This window comes from Nicotiana tabacum, chromosome 4 (genome assembly GCF_000715075.1).
Source record: "Nicotiana tabacum cultivar K326 chromosome 4, ASM71507v2, whole genome shotgun sequence".
In the NCBI taxonomy this organism is placed as follows: domain Eukaryota; kingdom Viridiplantae; phylum Streptophyta; class Magnoliopsida; order Solanales; family Solanaceae; genus Nicotiana; species Nicotiana tabacum.
In genome coordinates, this window is record NC_134083.1 from 74,232,523 (window position 1) to 74,250,752 (window position 18,230).

At 35.3% G+C, this 18,230-nt stretch overlaps 1 protein-coding gene across 1 annotated transcript; it reads right to left on the bottom strand.

Moving 5' to 3' along the window:
- Nucleotides 1-7,811: 7,811 nt before the first annotated feature.
- On the bottom strand, nt 7,812-9,776 carry LOC107770950 (protein PSK SIMULATOR 1-like). Its single transcript, XM_016590278.2, has one exon. It carries the CDS (start codon nt 9,683-9,685, stop codon nt 8,039-8,041), a length of 1,647 nt encoding a protein of 548 aa, XP_016445764.1. The 5' UTR covers nt 9,686-9,776; the 3' UTR covers nt 7,812-8,038.
- Nucleotides 9,777-18,230: the final 8,454 nt, after the last annotated feature.

An 18,230-nucleotide genomic window follows, 5' to 3' on the forward strand; every position in this document is an offset into this window, starting at 1 on the left:
CTAAAATATTGACAAAACGTGTTGCCAGTTGTCACGATGCACCAAATTCCCTTTTCATAAAGCACTATAGTTTGGATCTAATTATCACACGTAGCTATAGTTTGCCTGATTATCATTCGTAGCTAATGTATCAATTTTCAACGCATACAACTAAACTCATATTTTGTTGTATCAATCTATTGGCGACTTGTATCAACTATATTTATTTGCGCATAATGATTATATTAATATATACAATTTAATTTAAAAAATTGTATAAACTTTATTTGTTCGCGCATAATGGCTGTATTAATGAATACAATTTTGATGAAAAACTATAACAACTATATTCATTCGCGCATAATGGCCGTATCAATGAATACAATCGCAATTAATGGTTGTATCAATGAAGACGACCCTTCAGATCTTCAGCACGAGGGTAGGGAGGTCCAAAACAGAGAAACAAAGAGAAAAAGAGGGAGGAGGAGGCAGTGGATTTCGAGCCATATGAAAATTCTTCTTCATTATTATTCAGTGAATAGACAAAGAATCAAAGCCAAAATCAAAACTTCTCTTTGCCGAGAAAATGGCGAACACGGAGGAGGTAGTAGATTTCGCAATGAAAATAGCTACTGGTTCAAGGTTTTATGGTTTTAGTGTATAAGTTAGCTATACCATATAAATTTTTCTTCCTCTTATTCAAGACCTCATATAATAAGTAACTCTAAATCGAAGATTTAGCCAAATTCTCATAATTTTGAAGAAAAAAGAAATCCTCATAATAAAATGCAATTCTATCAACTACATCCGTCCAATATTTGTACTGCTAGAAATTATGTTAAGAACTTCACTTAATATGTATAAACAACCTATCCAAAATTCAGTATAAAAAAAAATTGTGGTCCAGAATTTGTGAACTTAAAATCATGAATCCCTACGTATCACAACAGTTTGGCTTGTTTCATTAGCTAAATATTGTGAAAGCACAACAAATGTATAAGTGTAGAAATTTCTCCGTTGGGAGGAAATTTAGAAAATGAAAAAAAATTATGGAGATGAAAGGTGGCTGTCACAATATCAAAATGCAATCCAACAACAGAGCTTAGAGCTAGATATATAATTTTGTATATTCTGATCCACCAACTCATATGGTAATGCATTAAGGCAGAAAGAAATAGTAGGCAATTCCAAAAGTGGGGTCACCCCACAATAATAAGGCCATGGCTTTAAGTTGACGATCAGTCTCCCCCATCAATATATGCAAATCACAAGTTGCTTGTTTCTATGTTTTCCAAGTAATAAATATTCCAAGGCCCCATTTCAACTCTTTTTTGTGCATATGCATTTGGACAGAGTGAAATACAGCAATGGCCTACCCCTCTATAAATAATATGGCAAACTCTTATCCCAGTTTTCATGCATGCACTTCACTTTGTTGCTGGCCCTTTCTCATTGAACTCCATAGAGTACTCATTGCTTTCTTTAGACTTGACTTATATACACTATTTAGTGTGTGAGAATTTTTCGGCTATCAGTCTAATTCAACTTATTGGAATAGATTGTCTTGCCTTATTTTCTAGGTGACTATTATCTCTTAGGTAACTTTATTTTGGTTAACAAGGGAATCCGTAGCCGCTATTCTTTGGGTGCGCACATGATAAATTCGACTCCTGTGTAATAGTCATCAAACCACAAAGGAGGGTAAACTTCAATAGGCAAGCCACGTGCAACAATCTTGACCGAGGAGGTATGCAAGTGGGTTTCGAACCCTAGATCTCCCATTTAGGAAGTCCACTGCTCAACCATCTAGGCCACCCCGAAGGGTTATTAGGTAACTTAACAGTGTAAAAATAATCTTCTATATCTATATCTATATCTATATTTATTATAAAAGTGGGAAGCTCTTAACCAAAAAGTTGAATTACCTAAATGCCCTTCTAAATAATTTAAATATTTTATTTATACCAAAAATTTTAAATAAATACCAAATTTATTTGAAGGGATGTGATCTTTCACATTAGTCAATAATGCTTAAAATAGTTTCTACCGATTCCCATTTGATTTTGTCTTTCAACCGTTGGTATCTTTTAGAATAAAGAAACAGTTGGCTTACTATTCAAATAAAAAAAAAGCCTTTGTTTCATAAACTCACACAGATATATTCCAAAGGAATAGAAGACGAAGAGTGTTCTAACTTCTTGATAACAAAATAAGTATGTATTTATATACAGTTAAGCAGAGCGACTTAAAAACGCACCCCGAGTACTTAGTCTCATCAGCAATTCTATAAAATTATCATTGAAAGGTATTCTTTTCTTACTATTGGTCTTTTTTTGTTATTAAATTGCGCTCATACCTTTCTTTTGACCTTTTTAGTTAACGTTTAGTCGAGTCTTCAAATTCTAATTCACAAATGGTGTTAAAGTTCTGCACATATATTGAGATGATTTAAAGTATTTAACTTACGAAAAAAATCTATATTTTTTTTCTATTGGGTGATCATTATTTTAAGAAGTGGAGAAAGAAAATGATTGTTGTATCTATCTATTGCTTTCTGCTTTCCTACTGGCTTTTTATTTAGACAATGCTTTCCTACTGGCTTTAGACCAGACGACGCAATGTTTGCATTTTGCAGTATAAGTCATTTATTTTTAAATTAAAATTAAAAGTATTTTGCGCATAAATCGTTCATCTCTAAATTCAAGCAGCAATTTTGTTCCATTAACAGACAGATTTTGAAACTAAACAACAAGTAGTAAACTTCAATTATTATACTTTTGTGAATTTAAAATCAGATTAAGAGTATTTATTATACAAAAGAGGCGGTCTCTTTCTTTTTTCTTTAAGAAAATAACCAAAAAAAAAAAATTTGTACCGCTCGCAATAAATAATTACTACTCATATTATCTGTATTTAAAAGTTATTTTCATATTCAAGTTCCCTATATATCGAATAGCCTATTAAATTGTGTTTTAATGATAAATCTTGAAAAATTGAATTGATACTTTTAAGTCAAAAGAAAAAAGATCCTGCAAAAATAACATCAAAATAAGATATTTTAAAAGAAATTAAATATTTTGTTAATTAGCCTTACAAAGTCTTTTCATGAAATATTAAATTACCAACTTAAGCGGTTTTGTGACATACATTTTTTTATGAAGACATTAGCAATGAGTTTATGTTTAGTTAGTTTAGCCACCAGGCTACATTTACATATTATGTTGTTTCGTTTAAGCTAATGCTTGCAAAGTTAAGTGTTTGTTTGGGACGAACTTTCAAAGTCAATATATGATGATTTACGTGGACCAATTCGTAAAGATTTGTACCTTATTTTATGTATAATTATTTGTTCGGAATTTTATTTTAATAATATTAATATTATGTTATAAAATTAGATATTATATAATTCGATATACACGTGCAGAGAAACTAGTCTATATTATATTAAAAGTACGAAGATCCTTAGCGAAATGTCGTTCGCCTTTTTTGTCCTTTAAAAATAGATTTCATATTGGATAAAATTATAATTTAATTATATTCCTAACTTAAAAATCAACTCCAATTTTGGTTATTAAGTTTTTCCTTATTTGAACTATATAAAAAATCCTATATAAGACTCTAATTAAAATCACTTAAAATTTAACTCTTAAAAACAATTCCTTAGTAAAACTAGGTTTATTGTTTTTGTCTTTTACCCTAGGGTTTTTTTGCCCCACGAAAGTCCTACTTTATGAGTTTCGACGGATTCTTGTTTAGCAGCATCACGTGCAAGAGCCAAAGAAAGCAAACTATTACATGATTAGCTTTCTAGATGTTGGTGAGTTAGAAAACAAATAGTATTGCAAGTAAAACCTTTAATTTTCTCGTGAGAAGCGTATATTTAAAACGAATAATAGTATTGATTTATAATTGAAGGCCTTACATTCTATTATTTTTTAAAGTTTCTAAGGTACGTTCAATTATTTTTATTCTTGTAGTATGCGTTAATTTTTTTTATTTTCTATATATCTTGCATACTAATAGAAACACATGATTTTTATTTAGTTGAGTGACGTTTGTATAGTTTGTACATTTTTTTAATCCAATTCAGCTAATTTAATTCAATATTGAGATTAGATTATTTGATATATTTATTCAGAATAGATTATATCTTTATGAAATTTAGTGTGACAGGTATCAAATTAGTAAGATATGTCTAATTACTGAAGCTATGAATAAATTTAATTTGACTATAGTCACTCATATTATAATTAAATTGAACTTTGGAGGACCAAAGCGGGTTGCACATAGTATAGTGTGAAGGAAATCTTTAGCAAGTTAAAAATGAAGTGCAAAACAACAATATGAATTAATGTATGTATTTTTATTGTTATTTTATGTATTAAGTTATTTGTAGTTAAATATCTCCTCTTTCTCTCACATTACATCTTGTATTTATCTTTTTCAAGCATAGAATTATTTTGATTCTATTGCCTGCTGGAAGTACATATCTAGCAAGGACTGGAAGTTAAAAAGTAGTTTTTATAATTTAATATTATTCGAGAGCATTTTCATAGTTAAGCTCGAAAGAAATTATCACATTGAGTACAAAGAATTGATCACACTTAATTCCCAAACAAGATTGGGATTTCATGATTGAAGAGCATAGTATAATGACTTTCTTTTTCTTACTTGTTTTCCCAATATGACCTATCTGCATGAATACTTCAGTTATGTTATTCTCACTAAATTTTAAATGTCCTAATAAGTGATATATTTTTCAATTGTTAAAAGTCTAAGCGTTAATAATTTTACAGAATTAACTCCTGAAATTTGTTTGTTACATAAATATAAATTAGAGCTCTATATTGAAATTCTGACCGAATTTTTCACTACTATTCCCAATTATAAATAAACAAATAAGACTCTAATTTCGTTAAAAAAATACATCAGTTCTTTCAAAATAATTTTGAATATGTTTATGATTTGCAATAATATAACACAGTGTCAATCTCAAAAGTTGAACATAATTTTTTGCTGAGACATGATTTCTCACATGAATAATTAGATATTGTACTTATTAGAAGAATATTAATGTCGATAACAAAATCTTTAATCATGACAAAGCGGTCAAAGAGACATAAGGAAATAGACACCAAAAATATTATTTATAAATAGGTGTTAGGCGAGATACAACACAACATACTTGTATCTCATATAATAAAATATTTACATTTACACAATATAAGTAACATATTTTATGCAGTACATACGTGCAACGCTCGTACATTAAAACTAGTTATTATAAAAGTGGGAAGTCCTTAGTTAAAAAGTTAAATTACTTAAATGCCCTTTTAAATATCCTAAATATTCTTACTTATAAAAAAAATTAAAATAAAAACGCCCATCCGAAAAGGTGCCTTTTCTTTCCAAAACAAGTGTCATTTAAGAAATGACTTTGGCTTTTTAAAAATAAAACAAAGGAAAAACTGGAAAAGGTTAAAAATTTGAGAAAAGCATAAATGCGGTATATGACCGAAGAGAGGACGTGCCATTTCACCTTAATTTCCAGATTTCATATTTTTCAAAGTTTTTGAAACGGTATAAACATGCCGCTAAAGACCAATGATGAAGACTAAATTTATTTGCAAGTCTGAGTATTATTCTAACCAAAGAAACAATGGTCCTACAAGATTGTGGTATTCTTTGAACCTTAGAAGTTTTGAAAATCATATTGTTTCCATACAACATGATAAATGGCATAGAGATCCAAAATTAGGGATGAATAATTTTCTGAAGAAAACTAAGTCAACAAGCATGTGTGTACAGTAATATCTTTAATTTAGATTTTCCTTTTCTTTTTTTCACTCATTGATCTTTTGACTTCTTCTATTAAAAATATGGAGATACGAAAGGAAATAAATGGAGGAGTCCATCACGCATCAAATATTTTTCTTCGATCGGTAAGTTAATGTCCTTCCTATACAATGGTGCAAATTCTTCTCTCTTTTTGCATGTTAGTAGCTTTGTATTATTATTATTGAGTATTTTCCGTTTCGTGATAATAAAACTCTTATTTTCTTGTGCCATACATATATATTGGTTTTGTTTAGTATCTATTGCCATAATATTAAGTTTTTGGTTTAGTTTCTTTCCTTGGTTTATTTTGGAGATTAAAAAAGAGAAACTATAATGATTTATGTGGGGTATTTTTTTCATGCATTTGTTAAAGATCAAAATTATCATTTTGTATTAAATATATTTACGAATGAAATATACAAATTATAAAAAGGCAATATGAAAAAATTACAAACTTTAGAAAGATATATGCTCAACTTTCATCGTTTTTAAAGGGGAAAGGCATGATAAAACACCTTAATTAATAGTATGTAATATATTTTTATTAGGCAATTCTTACTACAAAAGAGTTTCTGTGACTATATTTATTTATTATTCTACAAACAAAATGCACTTTATTAAAAAATAAAGTTAAGTTATTACAAAGAGAGGAACTGAACGTAGAGTTTTACGAATTGAAGGTGCCTATAAGCGACTGAAATTTAGAATATATGACTGATCCTCAATTAAAGAAACCATAATAAAATTTTAAAAATAATTTAAAGTGAATTGATTAGCAAGCTATTATATTATATTTTAGTGCAGAAATCTAAATAATATTAAAGCACTTGCTATTTTAAGTGAAAATAAAATAGTAAAAGAAATATAATATGAAAGAAAAAAGTAGAAAAGAAATAGGCAGAGTATTTTTGTAATATATTTCTCTTAAAAATATCTTTAGAAAATATAAACACTTAAAATATTTTTTGCATCGAACTAAGCTTATTTTTAAAAAGCCCAAATTTAAATAATAATTAATTACATACACACACACACACGAAAACTTAATAATTTATAAAAATTAGTTGAAAGAATAAATTCTAATATGATATTAACAAGTTTTTCATATTTTCACAGCTTCTCGGATAATATTAACACAATCCTTTCAAAATTCATTAATTGGAAGAAATTCAATAACAATCATTGACTCTTGCCTCCATAAAAATACAATATTCAAATGCATGGTTGTGTGTTTCAACATAGAAAGAAACCTCTCCTCAAAATGTAAAAAGAGTACACTAATCAAGACGTAACAATTAGACTTTATTTTGCAATAATGCTTTATTCTTCAATATATTGGAAATAACTTCTTATAGACTTAAAAGAAAGGACAATTTGTATTTTATGCATTTTGCTTGTGAGAAAAAAAAAAGATATCTTTCAGTTAGCTGACCATTTGTGTATTTATGAATAAATACTTTTTCAAGAAAATTCATACAAAAACTTGAACAATTTTAAGTTGAATATCTCGATTGTACTTACATACTTTTGTTTTTAACTTTTACTTTATAACTCAAACAAAACTTTTAAAATTATATTTATGTGATTGCTTAAATACACATAAATACACAATTAGTGTGTAGAAGTTAAAGGTTTTCTTTTGGAGGATGTGTGGGGTTGGAAGAATTATATGTAATCACACTTTGAAGTCTAACCCACCAAAAAATATCATATGACGCATGAAGCATCCAAAGTCGGAGTTTGTTGTTTAATCTTACTCACCTTAAATGAGGGACCACTAGTCTATTACCAATCATATCTTCAACCAACTTCTTAGTGGCTATCTGCTAATCTTTAATTCTAATGTAAGTAATCAATGTTTTATCAGATTTGTAAGCTAGGATCTAATCAAACTGGATTCAGTGATTCCATGTGTTACCACAATAATAACAGCTACAAGAATCTGTTCACATGCCTGCAAATGGCAATTATTCATACAACACCTAGAATCTTGATGGGTTGAAAATTTGACTCAAGCTTATATAGTCTGCAACTGATATGATACAATATACAAATTTGGGTTAAAACAAAACATAACCTCACAGATCTTTAAAGGAGTTTCCATCTAATAATCCTTCAAATGATATCTATGTAATTAAAGAAACAAAAAGAAAAAAGATAAAGAAAATTCACTTGAGAAGAAGAGAAAAATATTGGAAGGCAGAAATAAAAATTCCTATGTTTAATTACTTGAACGCTTCAAAGTCAAGAAGTTGTTGAAGTTGGTACACTCAAACAAGGCCTTAGCATTCATTTCCCTTTCAAACCTCCAAATATAGTTGAGTCCAACTAACAGCTCTGTTATGGCAGCTTCAGTCTTGTCCTGGTTTGCAAAATACATAGTCTGCAGCAAGAGAACATTAGTTTTTGGAATTATATTTTGTTGTTCAAAGCTCCTTTCACTTTGCCATTTGATCATATTATGTGCCAAAGGTGACAACCACCCTAAAATCTTCTGCAGTGCATCTTTCCATTCCCCCGCAAGAACTGGATCACTAGCCGAAAACCCGACTCCTTTTAGTCTTGATCTTAATGATGATCTTATACTATTTGGCAACATGGAGTATAAATCATCTCTAGCATCAACACCAACTAGTTGTGGTGATCTTATCATCTTTTCCATAACAATGATCAAATTAGCATAATGTAAAGCAAGTGCAGCTGCACCTAAAGTGCTAGAAGGTGGTTTAAGCATCTTTGTGTTTGACTCGAAAAACTCATTAAATACAGGGGGCTTTACCAATGGACCAGAGACAAAATTGCATGTGTTATGGTTTTCTGAAGGATAAACAGTGGCTGAAGCAGAGAGACTACGTGGCAGAGAATTTGGATATCCATGATTGATACCAAAAACAAGCTTGATCTTTGCTAGAGTAGTGAAAATGGATCGAGCAAGTAATGATGTAACTGTATCAAAGCTACGACACCATAAAGATCTCTCTTTTAGATACTTAACTTCTTGTTTCTGCCACAGAAACTTCTGTCGCAGGTCAATGATTTTCTGTTCTTTGATTGATGAAATATCAGAATCTTTGAAATGGGAATTCGAAGCTTTCTTTAAACTATTCTCAAGTACTGAAAGCTCGTCCATTTGTCGATGGAGCAGGGCAGTGGTGGTAACGTACTGATCCATTTTCTTGATTTTTGAATCCATATCTTTCAAGCTAAGAACCCAATTGTAAGGATCACGACCCGTGTTGGCAAATTCATTGAAGTAGCGATCAAAGTTTCTGAGATGAGAATCTTCACATCTTTTGCTGATTCTTGACAAAGATTTTGCAAGCAGCCTCAGATTCTCCACAATTTCTGCACAGGCAAGGCCGAGAAGAAAGGCGTCATCGTTTGAGACAATTTTACGAACACCTTCTAGGCAGATTGACTCGTTGCGAATTCGGATCATATTTTTGTCTGACAAAAATTGCCATAAATGGAGGAGTTTTGACATAAGGCCAGAGATCTCAAATGCTAAAACTCCAACACTGGATTTCTTGATCAGCGCCGGCTTTGCACGTGGCGCACTGGCTCTTACTGAATCCAAGCTGTGGGCTATCGATTTTTTCACCTTAATTAACCATGTTTCTAGAGCCATTACTGATATAATTCTAAGTTTAAGAACTAAACAACTTCTGGGTTTTTTGAGGAAGTAGATTTGTTTTAGAAATTGTTGATTGAGGTAAGAGAGAATTGATGGGTTAAATGAGAAAGAGTTAGAGAGAAAAACAAAGAGACAGAGACGAATAGTTGATATGAAGGAGAAATAATTGGAGAATGGAGCTGCAGAGAAGAAGATAAAAGCAAGTTCTTGAGGCTCGTGGGATGTTGTGACCATTAGCAATAGTCTAATAAGAAAAAATCAGACATTACTTTGAATATTTAGGGAGAGGATATATGATAATAAAAAAAAATACTGCAAAAGCCCACATTCAATGACAGGGCGTGGTTTAATTTACTAAGCAAAAGGATATTTTGTCTCTTTCAAGTTGATGTCCACTTGCTATCAAATGGGAGTGGTATTGATTACTCTTTCTATATCTCTACAAAAAATGAGGGAGTATAATAATCAAATTTCATTACCATCACAATCTCTTAATTTTTAATTTGAGGTATCGAGTTTAACTCAAAAATAAAGACAATGAGCATTTCACACTTTAGTCGATCATATCCATGTGCGATAAGAATTTAAATTAATTAATACAGTAAGTTTCGAATATTGAATAGTTAAACTAAAATATTATAAATTTGGAGATCGATTTCCTTTTTTTTTTTTGGGTCTTGAAATAGCAACATATTGTATCTAAAATTATATAAAACACACCATCATACACAGTTTTTTATTTTTCAAAATGTTTAAGAATTTTGTATTAGTAAAAGAGAAAATCATTTGACTTTTGAGAAAACATCAAACATATATGGAAGAGAGAGTAGTTAATTAGCTGTCGACTTCACTGTTCATTTTATATTTTCGATTTAAATTTGAAGATTATGTTTCTAACCTTAGTCGGGGAAAAGGTTACTTTTTCCAGTGTGTTTCAACACAACACGAACAGAAGTACTTTTTTCCTCTGAACAATGTTTCTTCTACAATGAGTTGGGTGAATCATTTCTAGCTTTTACTTTCTGTAGACATTCTTCTTCTAAAGGGTCAGACATTTCTATTATTTTCATTTCTTTTAGTTTCCTTTTTTCTTTACTGGTCGGGTTTTGTTGCGTTGCTAAATGATTGTGAAGGACGTTCTGTGCGCCCCCCACCCACTCTTCCTTCTTCTTTTTTTTCTTTTTTTTTCCTATTTAGACGAAGCCAGCTTGCAAGCAATATTAGATTTTTGAATTTTAAAGATTAGGCAATGAAACACGGGACGTATTAGGTCACAAAATGACATGGAAAGAAAACTTTCTAAAACTGTTGAATTTATGGAGTCAAGAATTAGCTATCTATATATCTTCCATCCAAATTGAACATCATGATCTGATAACGACAATCAACATTCATATATCATCTTCGGCCAATATTTTCTATTTTAATTAATTATCATCTATATAAATTGCAAAAGAAATGTGTAGCTAATTGTATACGGTCAAAATAGATTTCGGCCTTCGTACGATTGATCGAGGTCGAAACATAATGGATCGAATAAAGACTTCGTAATATCGAGATGGGTTCCGAAGATGGTATGAACGAGCTTCAGATTTTAGGTATAGGTCGAACACCGAGTTCGAAGTCACTATCGAGCTCGAGTCCGAATCGAACTATGATGAGATGATTTTCGAGCTTAAGAGGCAGAGGCCAACCGATACCGAGCCCGAATCATCACCTGATTCCGAGTCCACATCAAGCTCTATAAGCAATACCGACCAGCATCGAGGTCGATCGAGCTCACAGACAAGAGTTGTTGCAAACACAATAGGGGAGAGAATCTCGGCAGAAATTAGGGAAAAGTTGATTTATCATGGGTTCTCCACTAGGCATTTTTAATTATATCTAAAGTAGGATCCTCCACTATAAAGAGGATGACTACATTTATGTAGATAGCAGTTTTTTGGCTTACAATGTAATTCAAGCACCATATTCTCTTATTCAAGAGTTACTCTTTTAAACTTCATAAATTGATTCATCTTGCTTAGTCCTAAAAATCATCTTCTTTACAACCTTATTTATTTTGCATTCTTTGCAATCCATATTTGATATTTCTATTTATCCTTACGATTTGTATTAATCTATATCACATATCCTTAGAACTACGTACAAATTCAACTCCATCCGTTTTTCGGGTAAACAGTTTGGCGGCCACCGTGGGGCTAAGGATAAGAGTGATTATTTGATACGAATCTGCAAAAATACACCATTTTGTGCTTGTTTCCGAAAATATCTCAGATTTCGGATTAGCGGCGAGTAACTACCAATCAAATGGCCTTATCCATCGACAACGAAGCTGGTCTTCAAGATGCGAACAATAACTCGACACCCAGTACCGAAAGACCACTTGTCAACGCTGTTGGAGCTCGGATCAGAGTGCCGATAGATATCAATTCGCATGTGGCCATTGAGGCGAACATACATTCTGAACTTGAAAATAGCATTCATGGTGGCACTCGGTCTGCAGCTTGAGACAGCCATAACATTGAGAAAAACGATGTCAGCTTGCGTATGATTTTTGAAATATTGCAAGCCTAACAAGTAGCGATAGCTCAGTTGCAGAGCCAAACCCAACTACCAAGCAGGCTGGAGCCCAGTCCACCCCAAGAAATTGCCCACAGAACGGAGCCAGCCATAGTGAGGTCAAATGAGCAAGAATCGGGGACTACTCCCGAAATCACTAAAATACTCGAGGAACTCACAAAGCGAGTTGAAGCCAACAATAAAAAGTAAAATCATATAATTCCAGGGTCGATCAGATCTCGGGGGCTCCACCAATGATAAAAGGGTTGTATTCCAAAAAATTTGTGCAAAAGCCTTTTCCCTCGAGCGCAGCCCCAAAACCAATCCCCAAAAAATTTCGTATTCCCGAAATTCCCAAATATAACGGAACGACCGATCCCAACGAACACGTCACCTCTTACACGTGTGCCATCAAGGGTAATAATTTGGAGGACGATGAAATCGAATCTGTGTTGTTGAAAAAGTTCGGAGAGACCCTCTAGAAGGGAGCAATGATTTGGTATCACAACCTACCACCGAATTCGATCGACTCATTTTCCATGTTAGCAGATTCTTTCGTAAAGGCACATGTCTGGGCCATAAAGGTCGCAACGAGGAAATCAGACCTTTTCAAGGTAAGACAAAAGGATAACGAGATGCTAAGGGAGTTCGTATCTCATTTTCAAATGGAACGAATGGATCTGCCACAAGTTACAGACGATTGGGTTGTTCAGGCTTTCACTCAGGGTTTGAACGAACGAAGTTCGACGGCATCATGACGACTGAAGCATAACCTGATCGAGTACCCAGCTATCATTTGGGCCGACGTGCACAATCTACCAATCAAAAATTAAAGTCGAAGATGATTAGTTGGGAGCTGAACCCGCTGCTCGGAGGGATATCAATCGAGAATAAGGTCCGATCAGGGATCGATATCGACCGTATAACGAAAACCACAGAATCAATGAATCGAGACGTAACCCCGAACAAATCAACAAAAAAAGTGATCGAGGTCAAGGGTCTCGGGGGCTAATGAATAGAAGTCGGTTCGACGGGCCTACCGGATCTAAAAAAGCGCCTCGGTTATCGGAGTATAACTTCAGCATTGATGCATCCGCTATCGTGTCGGCTATCGGACGCATCAAAAACACTAAATGGCCTCGACCCATGCAAACCGATCTTGCCCAGAGAAATCCCAATCAAATGTGCGAATATCATGGCACCCATGGCCACAGAACGGAAGATTGCAGGCAACTAAGAGAGGAGGTAGCCCGGTTATTCAATAAAGGGCAACTTCGAGAATTTTTAAGCGACAGCGTGAAGAACCATTTCAAAAACAGGGATTTCAGCAAGCAAAACGAACGAGAAGAACCACAGCACCGCATTCACGTGATCATCGGCGTCGTCGATACCCCTCAAGGGCCGGTGCTAAAATGCACTAAGACATTGATTGTGAGAGAAAAGCGATCTCGAACTCCGGATTACGCACCCATAGGAACTTTGTCCTTCAATGATGAAGATGCAGAAGGAGTCATACAACCTCATAACGATACACTGGTAATATCCGTAATTATGAATAAAACTAAAGTTAAGCGTGTGTTAATTGATCCAGGTAGCTCGGCCAACATCATTAGATTGAAGGTCGTACAACAACTCGGTCTATAGGACCAGATCGTGCCCGCGACCCTAGTCCTAAACAGATTCAATATGGCATGTGAAACCACCAAAGGCGAGATAATTCTGCCGATAAACGTGGTCGGGACCATCCAGGAAACGAAGTTCCACGTAATCAAAGGCAACAACAAGTACAATGCCCTTTTTATAAGGCCATGGATCCACAACATGAGAGTTGTACCTTCGACCCTACACCAGGTTCTTAAATTCCCAACATCGAGGGGGGTCATAACAGTGTACGGAGAGCAACCGGCCGCAAGAGAAATGTTTGCCGTCGAGGAAGCGAATCCAATATCCTCGCCTTCGCCAATAAAGGGATCGAGCTCAAAGGGGGAACAAGATGCCAAATAGCAATCACAGACACCAGCTTTTACCTAACCAAAATATTAGAAGATCGATGAAGATGATGATCATAGGATTCCTCGATCCTTCGTGCTTCCCGATAATTCCGACGCTATCCAACCAACGATCGAAGAATTGGAGCAAGTCATATTAATCGAGCGTTGGCCCGAACTAAAGGTATACCTGGGAACGGGATTAACCCCCGAACTTAGGAACAGACTTATTCAATTTCTTATCGATAATATGGATTGTTTTGCTTGGTCCCATTTAGATATAACAGGAATCCCACCGAATATAATGACACATCGGCTAAGCTTGGACCCTAGGTTCAGACCGGTGAAACAAAAGAGAAGACCCCGGTCCGAGGTAAAGCACACATTCATAAAGGACGAGGTAACCAAACTTCTCAAAATAGGGTCCATTCGGGAGGTGAAATATCCTGAATGGTTAGCCAATGTAGCTGTAGTGCCTAAAAAAGGGAACAAACTTAGAATGTGTGTAGATTATAAGGATTTGAACAAATCATGCCCCAAAGATTCTTTTCCGCTACCCAACATCGATCGCATGATTGATGCCACGGCTGGCCACGAGATCCTTACTTTTCTCGATGCCTATTCTGGGTATAATCAAATCTAAATGAACCCGGAAGACCAGGAAAAGACTTCATTTGTCACCAAGTATGAAACATATTGTTATAATGTGATGCTCTTCAGACAAAAAATTGCAGGATCTACTTACCAACGCCTAGTAAATAAAATATTCGAGGAACAAATAGGTAAATCAATTGAAGTTTATATTGATGACATACTAGTTAAGTCCCTACGCGCAGAGGACCATTTGACCCATTTGCGGGAAACATTCAAAATTTTAAGAAAATACGACATGAAGCTCAACCCCGAGAAGTGTGCTTTCGGGGTCGGTTCGGGCAAGTTCCTCGGCTTCATGGTGTCAAATTGGGGGATCGAGATTAACACCGATAAAATCAAGGCCATCGAATACATCACCATCGTGGACATTGTAAAAGCCGTACAGAGGCTAACATGACGGATTGCAGCCTTAGGCCGATTCATTTCAAGGTCGTCAGATCGAAGTCACCAATTGTTTTCTCTACTCAAAAAGAAGAACGGTTTCGCTTGGACCCCGGAATGCCAACAAGCATTAGAGGAATTAAAACGATATCTATCGAGACCGCCACTGCTTCATACTCCAAAAATAGACGAAAAACTTTGCTTGTACTTGGCAGTATCGGAAATCACGGTAAGCGGTGTCCTAGTTCGAGAAGAGCAAGGTACGCAATTTTTTGTTTATTATATAAGTCGAACCTTAGGAGAAGAAGAAACTAGATATCCTCACCTCTTGCACTGATAAGCGCCTCTAGAAAGTTAAGACCGTACTTTCAATGCCACCCCATATGCGTATTAACCACTTACCCACTTCGTAATATTTTACACAAGCCCGAACTATCAGGCCGATTGGCCATATGGGCTGTCGAACTCAGTGGGTACGATATAGAGTATCAACCCTGTACGGCCATCAAGCCTCAAATTTTAGCAGACTTCATGGCCGATTTCACGCCGACCCTCGTACTCGAAGTCGAAAAAGAACTCTTATTGAAATCGAGTACGTCATCGGGGGTATGGACTCTTTTTATGGATGGGGCTTCGAACGTGAAGGGGTCCGGGCAAGGCCTCATTTTAAAGCCACCCACGGGTAATACTATTAGGCAATTTATCAAAACTACTAGGTTGACTAATAACGAGGCCGAGTATGAGGCCATGATTGCAGATCTCGAGCTAGCTAAAAGCTTGGGAGCAGAAGTCACTGAAGCCAAGTGTGACTCTTTGCTGGTGGTAAATCAAGTAAACAAAACCTTCGAAGTTCGAGAAGATAGGATGCAAAGGTATTTGGACAAACTGCAGGTCACTTTGCACCATTTCAAAGAATGGACTTTACAGCATGCTCCACGAGAGCAAAACAGTGAGGCTGATGCACTTGAAAATTTGGGATCATCAGTCGAGGAAGGCGAGATAAGTTCGGGGACTGTAGTTCAACTCTCGAGATCTGTTATCGAAGAAGGTCATGCCGAGATAAATTCTATGAGCTTAACCTGGGATTGGAGGAATAAGTATATTGAATACTTAAAGAATGGAAAGCTCCCATCGGACCCTAAAATTTCGAGGGCCCTACGAACCAAAGCTGCTCGATTCACATTAACTGCAGATGGAACGCTATACCGAAGGACATTCGATGGACCATTGGCAGTATGCTTAGGTCCAGGAGACACCGATCACATCCTACGTGAGGTGCACGAGGGCACATGTAGAAATCACTCCGATGCCAATTCATTAGTCCAAAAAAGAATCAGGGCAGGGTATTATTGGATCGATATGGGCAAAGATGCAAAGGAGTTTGTTCGAAAATGTGACAAATTTCAAAGGATTGCACCAGTGATCCATCAGCCTCTTTACTCAGTCCTATCCCCGTGGCCATTCATAAAATGGGGAATGGATATCGCTGGCTCTCTTCCATCGGCCCCAGGTAAAGCTAAGTTCATTTTATTTATGACTGACTATTTCTCTAAATGGGTTGAAGCACAGGCGTTCGTGAAAGTAAGAGAGAAAAAGGTTATAGACTTTATATGGGATCATATCATATGTCGATTCGGGATACCCACCGAAATAGTGTGTGACAATGGGAAACAGTTTGTCGGCAGTAAAGTGACGAAATTCTTCGAAGACCACAAAATAAAAAGGATATTATCAACACCGTATCACTCAGTTGGAACGGACAGACCGAATCAACGAACAAAACTATCATTCAAAACCTAAAGAAGAGGTTGAACGACGCTAAAGGAAAATGGAGAGAAATCCTACCCGAAGTCCTTTGGGCATATCGAACAACATCAAATTCTAGTACGGGGGCAACCCCGTTCTCCTTAGTATATGGCTCCGAAGCCTTGATTCGAGTCGAAGTCAGGGAACCCAATACCAGGTTTCGATATACAATAGAAGAATAAAATAACGAGGCTATGAACACTACCCTAAAATTATCGGATGAAAAACAAGAAGCTGCTCTCGTCCAATTGGCCGCCCAAAAGCAGCGAATCAAAAGATACTATAATCGAAGAACCAAGCTTCACCATTTTAAACTCGGGGACTTAGTGCTAAGGAAAGTCACCCTCAGTACCCGAAATCCAAATGAAGGAAAACTAGGACCGAACTGGGAAGGATTGTATCAGGTTCTCGAAAATGTCGGAAAAGGATCATACAAGCTCGGTATTATAAACGGCAAAAAACTATCAAGCAATTGAAATGTGTCGCACCTAAAACAATACTACTACTAAGGTATGACCCTCCCATATTCGTTTACATTTCGAAACTAACCCCTGCAAGAGTCCGATCAGGAGCTAGGATGAATCCTTCAATACGAAGCCCTAGGTCTGGAAGCACGCGTTGCACTCTTTTTCCCTTAGACCGGTTTTATCCCAAATGGATTTTTCGACAAGGTTTTTAAAGAGGCAACTAATGATCGTGCTAAACTTAGAAACAAGTCGACAGTATACGAGGCCTCTTTACAATCGACCTCGAATACTGGGGAGGGGGGCATTAGCCCTTAAATATATCAAGTTCTGATGCAAGAAAGTTATTTCGTAACAACAAGGTTCCAATAGGAAAAGTTGTAAGATCCAAATGGTCAAAACGAACCATGCTCATGTAGTTGGCCCGAGCCCTGACGCAAAACATGAATACATGTATAAAGAAAGAAAGTTCTCTTCTTTACCGATATCTTATATCCAAGATAAATTCCTCTATTTTCGAGATTTATTATGCAAATAGGATTGAGATAAATCTCTGAGTCCGAGCAAGCACTCACTCGACTATTACGCCTACGAGCTACATTACTTCGAGTTCGAAAACAATCACTCGACTATTATGCCTACGGGCTACATTACTTCGAGTTCGAATCATTCACTCGACCATTAAGCCCACGGGCTACATTTCTTCGAGTTCAAAAACATTCACTTGACCATTACGCCTATGGGCTACATTACTTCGAGTTCGACTCATTCACTCGACCATTATGCCTACGGGCTACATTACTTCGAGTTCGAAACATTCACTCAACTAATAAGCCTACAGGCTATATTACTTCGAGTTCGAAAATATTCACTCGACCAATAAGCCTACGGGCTACATTACTTCGAGTTCGCTAATATTTCACT

Coding starts and splice junctions, on each gene's coding strand:
- LOC107770950 (XM_016590278.2), bottom strand. CDS start 9,685: ATGGTCACAACATCCCACGAGCCTCAAGAACTTGCTTTTATCTTCTTC.